The sequence below is a fragment of the Canis lupus genome, chromosome 38, assembly GCF_011100685.1.
Source record: "Canis lupus familiaris isolate Mischka breed German Shepherd chromosome 38, alternate assembly UU_Cfam_GSD_1.0, whole genome shotgun sequence".
Classification (NCBI taxonomy): domain Eukaryota; kingdom Metazoa; phylum Chordata; class Mammalia; order Carnivora; family Canidae; genus Canis; species Canis lupus.
In genome coordinates this window covers 23,142,846-23,153,832 of record NC_049259.1, presented here as the reverse complement: position 1 = coordinate 23,153,832, position 10,987 = coordinate 23,142,846, and the positions used below count along the sequence as shown (strand labels likewise).

Genomic DNA, 10,987 nt, shown 5'->3' with positions numbered 1-10,987 from the left:
TGTTAATGCAGTGGGGTGCTGTGACAGTGACTGAGGTGAATTATTTCAATTGGGGGTCCCAGAAAGACCTACGGGGGTGACATTTGAACTGAGGTAGGGCAGAGGATTCCAGGCAGTGGGTCCAAAATAAAAGCAGAGTGGCCGGGTGGCCGGGTGGCCGGGGAGCAGGGGGGCTGGGGGGGCTGAATGGTTTGGGGAGCTGGGGGCTGAGGGGTAGGGGGGATGGGGGGATGGGTGATTAGGTGGTTGGGGCGCTGGGAGTCTGAGTGGCTGGGGGGCTGGGGGCTGTAGGGCTGTGGGGCTGGGGGCTGGATGGTTGGGTGGCTGAGTGGCTCGGGGTGCTGGGGGGCTGGGGGGCTGGGTGGTCGAGGGGCCAAGTGGCTGAGTGGCCAGCTGAGTGGGTATCCAGGGGGCTGGGTAATTGGCTGATTGGCTTATTGGCTTACTGAATGGATTTGAGCGCCCATCCCTGAGGTGACAGGCCTTCTGGTGAGAAAGTTCTTTCTGCTACTTACCCTAGTTGTGTCACTCTATTCTCTTACAGTTCCCTGTGCTGGGAAAACTGGTGAGTCTTACGTATCTGTCCCTTCCAACTCCAAGTATGTCTCTGGGCCAAAGCTTAATGGATGGGTCATGGGTCCCCTGGAAACATCTTCAGAGCAGCAGACTGAGCCCATTCCTCGGGAATCCTGGCCAGGGCCCAGGCAGAAATGAGACCTGGGACCCCACTGGTCTCAGGCCGAGGGTAACTCCGGGGCCCAGCAAATGGCTCTGGGCCTCATCTCATCCCCCGTAAGTGGCACTGGCCTCCGTCTCCTCCTCTCAGCAGTGCTCCGAAGCTCCTCCGGTCTCCACTCCCCGAGGGCCTGGACTCCCTTCCATCCCTCGAATGTTCAGAGGAGGCAGCTTTGTCCCTCGGCAACCTTTGCCTTCCCGCCCACCCTGACCCTCATAGGGCTCTCTGTCAAGTGGGAAAAACCCTGACCCATGAACAGGGCTGACCAACCAGGACATGTTCTGCAGCACCGGGGGGGAGGGAGAGCTGGAAGAAGTCAAACCCAGCACAAGCAGGGGAGGGGAGGGAAGGGCAGGGGTAGAGAGAAGAGGCAGGGAGAAGTTGGGGAGGCGGGGAGCAAAGCAGAGGCCTGGCTCTGGCCCGACAGGAAGGCCTGGGGGACAGGGAGGCCCAAGGCTGAGAGACAGAGGGAGACAACGGGCCGGTGGGACGCGAGGCTCCGGGCGACCCCGTTCCTGTGTCTCCCAGTCTGGCTGCACCTCCGAGCCTGGCCAGACCCTGTGTTCGAGGGAGACGCCCTGACTCTGCAGTGCCAGGGGTGGAGGAACACAGACGTGTTCCAGGTGGGAGTTCTACAGAGACAGAAAGGCGCTCGGAGCCCCCAGGGACTCGTGGGTCCTGCCCATGGGCACGGCAGCCCTGGAGAGCAGCAGCCAGTACAGCTGCAGTGGGAGGATGGCCCACATCCCACACCTAGGCACGCAGAGGTCGGAGATGACCACGGTTCAAGTCCAAGGTGAGTCGCCAGCGGGGGGGCCGGGGTGGGGCCGGGGTGCTGCGCAGGGATCCAGTCTCTAGAGGTCAGCGGTCTGTGGGCAGTGCCGTCGCCCTGGCCGCCCCCCGGGCCCAACCACAGGGCCCCAGGTGTCCCCACGCTGGCGCAGGGGAGGGAGGGGAAGTGCCCTGAACCAGCCCTGCCCCTCGGTCCCAGAGACCTTGGGCCAGACCCCTCCCTTCTGGGGACCAGGCGACCCCTAGGCCCTCCGCTCTGGCCCGAGGCTCCAGGGACGCCAGTGCTGTGGCTCCCGGCTGAGAGCCGTGGCCTGAGGGACAGGGATGGTGTTCCCCACTGGGCACAGGGCTGGGGCCTGGGGGCGCCCTGGTTAGCGCCTGGCCTCTGGGTGCCTGCGGGTCAGGGGTCCCCTGTGAGCCCAGGCCTCTCCTCCCCAGAGCTGTTCCGGCCTCCAGAGCTGCATGCTGTCCCCTCTCCCGAGCCCCATGAGGGGGCCCCACTGACCCTGAGATGCCAGACAGAGATGTACCCCTGGAAGTCAGCCTCCAGGGCTCCTCTTCTCCTTCCTCAAGGACGGCCGCACCTTGCGGGACAGGGACCCCCGGCAAGAGCTCCACCTCCCAGAAGCCCGGGAGGGAGATTCTGGGCTTTACTGGTGCCAGGCCACCCCCGAGGGCAGCAGCGTCCAGAAACAGAGCCCCCGGCTGGAGGTCAGGGTGCTGGGTGAGTGGGGAAGGAGGGGGACACTGCCCGGGATCTGCCTTCAGGTAATGGGACCCCTGAGCCTTGGGGGGGGGATCCCCAGGGCAGGAGGGGGCTCAGGCTCCAGTAGCTGATGCCCAGATCCCTGGGGAGTGTCGCTGACGTCCACCCCGTGTGCCCCCAGCCCCTGTGTCCCAGCCTCTGCTCACCCTGAGCCCCGGGCCCACTGGCCTGGCCGTGGGGGACGTGGTACAGCTCTTCTGTGTGGCCCTCAAGGGCTCCCCTCCCATCCTGTACTCATTTTACCTGGACGGGAAGATGCTGGGGAGCCCCCAGGCTCCGCGTGGTAGGACCGCCTCCTTCTCCTTCACCGTGATGTCAGCGCGGGATGCCGGGAGCTACTTCTGCCAGGCCCAGAACAACGTCTCCAAAGAGACGAGTGAGCCCAAGACGTTCTCCCTGGACGGTAGGTCTTGTCGCCCAGCCTGGCTCTGTGCCCCAGCCAGCGGCAGGGGTCAGGGGTCACCCCTCGGCGTGCCCCCCACCCGCACCCTGCGCTGCAAGACCGAGCGTGGACCCTGCTTGGGGCGTCCGTGCCCTGAACCCGGAGGGAAGGCGGGAGGTCGCTGTGGAGGGCGCAGTGGCGCGGGGCCGTCCTGCTGGCACCCTCTGGAGCCCCCTGCCTCCATCTGCGGGGCTCCTCGAGGCCGCACGCGCCCCGATGCCGGCCCTTCTGACCCCTCTGCGCCCGCCGGGGGACACCTCCGAGTCTCATCCTCGATGCCCATGGTGCCCCGTCTCCCCCCGCAGCTCCCCCGGCTGGCTCCCTGGCTGTGTGCAGGCCTGCTGGCCGCGCTGGCCGTCCCCGCGGCACTTCTGGGCCGCTTCAGACCCTGGAGACAGTCCGGTCAGTAACCGTTCCGACTTCCTTAGTGGCCGAACCGCTTAGCCAGACGCTGCCCGGCGGTCGGAAAGGCAGCGTCTCGAGGGCCCCGCTGCTTCCTCCGCCGAGTGGTGGGTGGCAAGAGGGACTCCTCTCTAACCGTCCCACAAAGGAGCCCTCGGAGGGACCCTTACAGCCTCCAACACACACACACACACACACACACACACACACACACACACAGACCAGTGTCTCGCGTACCACGGTCAGCCAGAGACGCGCGAACAAAGGCGCCGACAGAGGAGTCCGTAAACGCCGCAGGCGGAGCACACGAGGGCCCCCGCGTTTGGAGGAGCATCTGTGGCTGTTGGGAGGACCACGAAAGCCCCGGGCCACCCCCACCTTGTCGGGCCAGAGCTCTGCCGAGCGAGGACGAGGGATGGAGAACCCCGGGAGGCTCAGCGGAGGCTCCTCACCAGGAGGGAAGCGGAGCCGCGGCCTCCCCGCACCGGCCTCCCGATCCTGTGGCCCTGGCCCTTGGCTCCAGGATTCCTCAAGTGTCTCCGCTTGGGGTTATTGTGAGAGTCGCAGCCGAGGAGACGCATCGACCTGACACCTCGAGCGTGGGCTGGCACCTGGCGGGGGCTGGCACCTTCTCCCTCGGGTCCACGCGGATTCCGGACCCACCGGGTGGAGACGGGGAGGCAGGAACGGAGGCCCTCACGGCCAGGCTGGCTCCGCACTGCCTCCCACTCTAGCCTGTCTCCGCCTCGGGCCGCATCTAAGGGAAGGCCATTGCTGGCCCGGCTCGTTGCTAGACTTTCAGCCCCGACGGGGACCCAGACCCGCCCACCTCCTGTCATTCCTGCTTTCCACTTGCCAAGGGACGAAGCCTTGCATTTCCTTATTCACGTCGGCGGCCCCTTCTGTCGAGGAATCCGCGTGAGATTTTCGGGAGCCAGGCCTGACCACTCTGGGAGGAGGACCACCCGGTGCTCCTCCCCAAGCTCCCACCAGGACACCTGCAGGGGCCTCTCCCCGGTCCTGACCCCCCAGCCCCCCGCCCCACAAGCTCCCCCGTTAGGGCCTAGACCAGCCTCCGAGCAGGTCTTTGTCCCACAAACGTGCCCTCTAGTCTTGAGTCGAGGCTCCACGCAGGCTGTCTTGCTTTAAGCTACGGCTGTGCAGGAGGAGGACGGGAGGACGTTGGAGGCGGCCGGAGCTAGCTGGGGCATCTGCACCCGACTGCCACCGTCCCTGCCTCCCCCCGGCCCCTGCCGTGGACGCCTGGGAGCCCCCGGGGCCTGTGCCCCCGGCCCCTCAGCTCTGGGTCCGGGCACTAAAGGCAAAGCAACAGGCCCGGCCGTCTCCCCGCCAGCCCCCGACAGGACGATGGGAGAGCGGGCGCTGCTGCAGGCCCCTCGGGAGGAAGAAGCGCCTCGTGGGAAACGAGAGAACACGTTCCCTTGCAGACGCTGCTGCGGTCCCACGTGGCCCCACTGCCAGCCTGGGGGCGCCTGGGCCCCACTGTGTGACGGACCCTGTCTCCTGGGAAAACAGGGCTCCCGGTGGTGGCCCCGGTCCTCTCATCTCAGAGTCCCAGGCGTGCAGAACCTTCAGAATGTCACGCGGGAAACCACCGTTGGGCCCGATTCCAAAGCTTCACCAGAAAACCAGCAGGTCGACGGCTTCGTAGCTCATACCCACCTGCTGACCGCCTCCGGGGAGCACGTCGCTCCCTCAGCACACCAACCTGCCACCTCCAAGGGCACTGGGCAGGCCGTACCTCTGAAGGCGATTGGCAGGACGTGCTGGCCGACGACAGCGAGCCCGGCACCACACAGTGACGCAAGGTGGCACCTGCCCAGGTGTGCGCGCTGTCCTCTGCCTGCTGAACAAGGTCCATTTCGCCACGTGTTGTCACACCGTGTGTGGAACAGAGGAACCCCCTGGAGCCCATCAGAGGACGGAGACCCAGAAACAGCCCTGGTGAACGAGCACCAGGGAGGGGTGCAATGACAGGGAGCGCTCTGGGTCTTACAGGAAACACCACTCCCACGACCCGGCCAGCTAAGGAACGTTCCTCGGGCACCAAGTGCTCTAAAACACACGTGTGAGCCTGTCCCTATCCTAGGAGCTGATTTTGAGAGCCTTGGAAGCACCTGCTCCCCTGAGGCAACATGCTAGTGGAGAAAAAGCCTATAAACCCCGGTTAAGACTCTGCCCCTACCCCTTACCTATGTGCCTGCCCTTGGAGAGGTCCCCTCGCCCAGCCTCTGTCGCCTCACCTACGAGTGATACTAGGACGTCCCAGTATCAACCTCTGCAGGACGGTCATGGAGAATACCAGACGCCAGAGGGTCAGGAGGAGAGGCTTTCTTGCCCCCCGGCTGCGTGCCGCTCGCTGGGCCAGGCGCCGAGCGGGGAGCAGCCCCCGCGCTGCAGTTCCCGGGCCCAGGGTCTGGCACGCAGCGTGTGGCCAAAGCCAGTAGCTTTCCCCCTTCCGGAAAGCAGCCCGCCTGGCGAGCCTGGGCCCTCTCCCTGCATGGGCGGCCCCGTCCCTTCTGACCCTGCTTCCTCCCGGGCTGTGGCTCCCATGGGGCCACATAGGGTATTTCTCAAAGGAAACGTGTCATGAAAATTCACCGCGTCCAGACCTGCGGCTTGGCCCTCGTGAACAGACGAGCCTGAGACGCGGGCAGCCTCCACTGCCTTTCCTTGTCGCGGGCTCCCTCTCTCTGACGGAGCTCAGAGTCGTGCCTTTGTGTCTCCCAGGGCCGCCTCCGACCCAGGATCCGCCCCCAGCCCCAGCCGGAGAGCAGCACGCGGTGTATGGCAACGGTGAGGACCTGCAGCAGGGCCACGCACGGTGGGTCCCGGAAGGCCGAGGAGGGCCTCTGGAGGGGACAAGGACAAGGAAGCCCTGCGAGCCCCAAGCCTCAGGAGTCAGTCACTGGGGAAGGAAAGTAGACGGCTTCTGGGGAGAGCATGCAGAGCCAGTGCATGGGGCTCGGGGAGGGAGGGACAGGGAAGTGGCGGGGATGCCCGGGCCTCCAGGCCGAGGGCAGGGGATCGTTAGGCCAGCGGCCAGCCCCGGTCCACCAAGTAATTCTGTAAAGAACATTACATATGAGTCGTGTAAGGCTGCTTTTGCACCACGGAGCTGAGTGATGGCAGCAAACACCTTACGGCCAGCCGGGCCTAAAACATTGACTTTTTAACAGAAAATGTTTGCCAACCTCCAGTTAAACAGTGTCAGGGCTGGTGAAGCCTCTAGAACCTGCTGTGGGGGCAGGCAGCTTTTGCCAAGACGGATATCCCACGTTACTAACGGCCTCCCACTCTCAGTTCCCACCTGGCTCCCCCCACAGGTGTTCTCGGGACACTGAGGCCTCGAGGTGGGACAGCAGGTGGGTCCTATTCAAGCCTCATTCCTTCTTTCAGTCACTTGGCAGGATGAGGATGAAGAAGCTGATACGTATCCTTCAGACCTCGCAGTCCTAAGGGAGCCTGAGGGTGAGTAATCTCGGACCAAACTCGACACCCTCGCTAATATAAAGGGGAAGTTTGGGGCCTGGGCTGAGGTATCACCACCACTACCACCAACATTGCCATTTTACAGCGACAATTATCATTATCACGTCTACCACCACCATCACCACCATCACCACCACCTCCACCACCAACACCTCCACCTCCCCCATCACCACCACCAATACCATTACCACCATCAACAACAACACTATCACCCGACCATCACCACCATCACCCCTTTCACCTCCACCACCACCATAGCCACCATTGCCACCATCACCATCACCAACAACTACACCCCCATCACCACCACCAACAATACCACCATCACTACCATCACCACCATCAACAACACTATCACCCCACCATCACCACCATCACCCCTTCCCCTCCACGACCACCACCAATACCATCACCACCAACAACACCACCTCCTCCACCCCCATCACCACCACCAATACCATTACCACTACCATCAACACTACCTCCACCACCCCCACCATCACCACCATCACCCCCTTCACCTCCACCACCACCATAGCCACCATTGCCACCATCACCAACAACACCCCCATCACCACCACTACCATCACCACCAACACCCCTACCACAAACATCACTACGTCCACCATAATGACTATCTTTTATTTTTAAAGATTTTATTAATTTATTCATGAGAGACACACAGAGAGAGAGGCAGAGACAGGCAGAGGGAGAAGCAGCCTCCCGGTAGGAGCTCGATCGGAACTCGATCCCAGGACCCCGGGGTCACACCCTGGGCCAAAGGCAGGCGCTCAACCGCTGAGCCCCCCAGGGATCCCACATCATGACCGTCTTCAACATCATCTCCACACACCACCACTGCTCCCACTGGAACCAGGGAGATTTTTTGCCTTTTTCTGAGCCCTGCGGAGGAACAAAGAAGGGAGAGGAAGGAATGATGCAGCTGGTCTTCACCCCAGAGTAGAAGACTCAGCAGGACATTCCCGGGTCTGAGAGGAGCCAGGAAGACCGTGCACTTCAGCCGCAGATCCCAGACTCAGGATGGGGGGAGTCGAGTTGGAGAGGACGGCAAGGGGGCATCCTAGGAAGAGTAGGGACTTCGGAGTCAGTCAGACCTGAGTTCAAATCCTGACTCCATGTACTCACTGTGCGACGGGGCAAGGTGCTTGAGCTTCTGCGCCTGGTCCATTCAGTGGAGGTGCTGCCTACTTTGCAAGGCCGTTGGAAACCCCTGGGCCCGGAACACGGGTTCTAGACGCCTTGAGCACCATCTCGTGTGTAACAGGCACCCCAGAATGGGAGGCTTTTTGTTTTCGTTTTGCTGAGATTTCCACTACTGGTCTGTAAAATGGGTTTGCATCGGCCCCGGCTTTCTGCTCCCTCCACGAAGGGCACTGGAGGAAGAGACAGACGGGGGCACTCGTGGACTCCGGGGCCGGCGGGCAGATGGGGGCACACGTGGGCACCGCTCCCTCCAGACCGGAGTTATAGGGAGACTCGCACACAAGGAAGGAAGGAAGAAGCCAACCCTATGCGCTTTTTCATGGACAAAATAAGGAAATATGGTTGTTTTAGTCCTCGCAGGACGGGGGAGCCTGGGGGGCTCAGTGGTTGTGCGTCTGCCTTCGGCCCAGGGCGTGACCCCGGGGTCCTGGGATCGAGTCCACGTGGGGCTCCCCTCGGGGAGCCTGCTTCTCCCTCTGCCTGCTGCTCCCCCTGCTGTGCGCTCTCGCTCTCCCGCTCGCTCTCTCTCCCCCTCTCTCCCTCTCTCTTTCTTAAATAAATAAAATCTTTAAAAGCTCGTAAGAATAATCCTGGCAGGGCAACACGGTGCGGGCGAAAAGGCGTGATCCAGGGTGGGGCAGGGCGGGCTGCTCGCAGCTCCTTCCCCCCGGCTGGGGAGGCCGGGGTCCCAGGGCCGAGGCTGGCCTGCCGTCACGCAGCTGGGCCGTGGTGGAGCAGCGCAGACCTCGGCCTCCTGGGTCCTGGGCCCACCTGTGTTCGGATGGTGGTGAGGGGTCCTGAGGAGCAAAAAGGGGGAACAGCGTTCCCTGGGCTGGTCCGTGCAGTGAGGGGTGGGCAGCCAGCCTGGGAGGCAGCAGGGGCATGGGGAGCCACACACCCTAACCCGAGGGCTTCTCTCTGCCCCGCAGCCCGGCCTGCCGAGCCAGCCTCGAGGACCTGGGTGACTTGGAGCCCGGCTCGCCCCTCACCGTCCGTGTTACATCCGCCTCCTCTTCCTGACCTGACTGTCCCACAGGGCATGTCTGTCATCTACACCGAGGTGAGATGCTCCCGGCTTGCTGACGTTCCAGCCACAAGGCCCAAGACAAGAAGCAGGACCCACGAAGCACCCCCCACCCTGGGAACTTCGAGGAAGCCCTGTACTACTGATGGCACCGCCCCAGCACCACCCACCGTGGCCTCCAGCGCTCCCCAGGGGGCCAGCGGGGACCCCAACCCCTCTGCAAGTCCCTGACCCCTGAGCCCAGCAGCGAGGGAGCCCGGCGTCCTGGTGGGGTCCCCAGGAGGCTCAAGGAACCCCTCGGTGAACCCCGGGAGCAAGAACAGGAACACCAGGCAGGGCTTCAAGCAGGGGACAGGCCACGGAGGCCACCGATGTCTTCCTGCGGGAGTGGAGGGGGGGAGGGCCTTCCCTCTACGCACCTGTCGGTGGCCCTCAGGTCTGGGCAAGGGCCTGGCCTCACCCCGACGGAGAGAGCGTTAGTCTGTGCACCCCGCGGGGCCGGCCCGGCCGCTCCGGGAAAGCATTTCCTACTGGCAAGCTGTCGCTGAGGCCCCTGAGTGGCCAGGGGGTGCAGGACCCAGGGAGTCCAGGAGTTGGGGGAAACGACCCAGCCCGGTGGCATCTCGGGATTCTCAACCAGAGCCAGAGCCCCCCGGGGACCCCGAACCCTGCCTTCCACGCGTCCCACTTCTGTTCAGACCCCCTTCCGGGCTCCCAGGTTCATGGGACTGAGGTTGCCCCAAACCCCCAAACTGCAGTCACCCCTCAAGTGCTCACATCTGAGCCGTAGACTCTATCCCTTGAGAGGAGTGGATGGGTCTGTTTCCTGCTACGCCCCGGTCCCGGTCGCCGTGGGGCCTGATGGCTGGTTTGCTTTGGCTCGTGGGGTCCACAGTCCTTGACGCGAGAGGTGGGGGCTAGTGACCAGGGGATGAGCCCTGGACGCCCTCCGGCCCCAGTCCCGCCCCCAGCCCCCTCTCCGGGGAAGAAGCCACCCCACCCACCCCCTGGCCTCCCCGTTGAACGGACTGTTCATCCTTGAGCTTCCTGAGGGACGCCCCCACCGCCGAGTCCCAGTCTCCACTTACATAGGACGGCGGCGGTCCGTGCGCACATCAAAGTCTGCAAGGCCCGGTCTGCCTCCGAAAGGCACTTCGTGGAACAGAGTCCCCAAAAGCCTGGACTTTGGGATAAGATGTCACCGGATAAGACAGAGGAGCGGCTGGGACTGGGACGCGAGCCTTCTCCTCCTTCGCAGCCCCCACCGGCCTTGCCCTGGCCCAGCCTCTCCCACCCGCTTGCTCCCGCGCCTCCTCGCTGGGCCCTCCCTGTGGCCGCTCTGACCTCCGACCTCCGCCAGGCTGGGAGCCAGCGCCGGGCCTTCTAGAAGCGAGTCCTCCCGGTCCATCAGGAGACGCCCTCCCCCACCCCAGGCTGTGAGGAGTCAAGGCACCTTCCGGACAGGAGAGGCGGCCCCCCAGCCGTCCCGGGGCCCCTCCCTGAGCTCGGGCACCTGCCGGGAGTGACCCCCGGATGCTGGCTACGGGCGGGAGCAGAACCGACCACCAGCCAGCGCGCCCAGCTCTCCAGCCAGCTCGCAGAGCAATTTGCTGGTTTGATCATTAAAAAAAAAAAAAAAAAACAGGGCTTATGTTTTGTGTGTCTCCTTTTATTTGTCTTTTAAGTAGATTGCTCTTCCCCGAAGTCTGCAAAAGCACAGGCACACGATGGATTCAAAAGGCAGCTCGGCTCCTCGGACACGACACGGTGGGTGAGAAGCCCGACCCCACAGGACGCTCGCTCACGCGCTCGCTCGCCTGCAGCACCCGCCTGCGCTGCGCTCCTTCCCCGGGACCCCTCCCCACCCCACTTCTGTGGGCACAGCTGAACATATCCTCTCCCCTTCCTGCAGAAAAGAATGAACTGGGATTTTTTTTTTTTTAATGAACGATTACTAAGAAAGTTGAAGGAAAAGAAAATCCCCAAAAGAACACAGAGAAAGCAGAGGTGTCCGAGGAGACGCCAGCCCCTTGCCAGTGCTCGGGGCAGTGGCTGTGGCTGGTCCCGGAGACCCCGGCGCCCCGGGAA

At 63.5% G+C, this 10,987-nt stretch overlaps 1 protein-coding gene and 1 long non-coding RNA gene across 4 annotated transcripts; one reads left to right on the top strand and one right to left on the bottom strand.

Annotated features, from left to right (window-relative positions):
• Positions 1 to 1,126: 1,126 nt before the first annotated feature.
• FCRL6 (Fc receptor like 6) lies at positions 1,127 to 10,473 on the top strand. 3 transcript variants are annotated; one of them, XM_038586384.1, is made up of 6 exons: positions 1,127 to 1,532; positions 2,102 to 2,697; positions 5,890 to 5,955; positions 6,559 to 6,630; positions 8,805 to 8,836; positions 8,912 to 10,473. In XM_038586384.1, the coding sequence occupies exons 2-6, from the start codon at positions 2,550 to 2,552 to the stop codon at positions 9,128 to 9,130; spliced, it is 537 nt and encodes a 178-aa protein (XP_038442312.1). In that variant the 5' UTR covers positions 1,127 to 1,532; positions 2,102 to 2,549; the 3' UTR covers positions 9,131 to 10,473. The 3 variants fall into 3 exon arrangements, with proteins under 3 accessions (XP_038442312.1, XP_038442311.1, XP_038442313.1); XM_038586383.1 differs by having other exon boundaries at positions 8,805 to 10,473; XM_038586385.1 differs by lacking the exons at positions 1,127 to 1,532; positions 2,102 to 2,697 and having other exon boundaries at positions 5,807 to 5,983; positions 8,805 to 10,473.
• On the bottom strand, positions 7,366 to 9,796 carry LOC111094607. The gene is made up of 3 exons (XR_005385831.1): positions 9,677 to 9,796; positions 7,798 to 8,045; positions 7,366 to 7,554 (listed from the first exon to the last, which is right to left on the bottom strand). It is a non-coding gene; the product is annotated as an uncharacterized LOC111094607 (long non-coding RNA).
• Positions 10,474 to 10,987: the final 514 nt, after the last annotated feature.

Coding starts and splice junctions, on each gene's coding strand:
- FCRL6 (XM_038586383.1), top strand. CDS start 2,550: ATGCTGGGGAGCCCCCAGGCTCCGCGTGGTAGGACCGCCTCCTTCTCC. Junction 5,956..6,558: donor GCACGCGGTGTATGGCAACG/GTGAGGACCTGC, acceptor TCCTTCTTTCAG/TCACTTGGCAGGATGAGGAT. Junction 6,631..8,804: donor AGTCCTAAGGGAGCCTGAGG/GTGAGTAATCTC, acceptor TCTGCCCCGCAG/CCCGGCCTGCCGAGCCAGCC.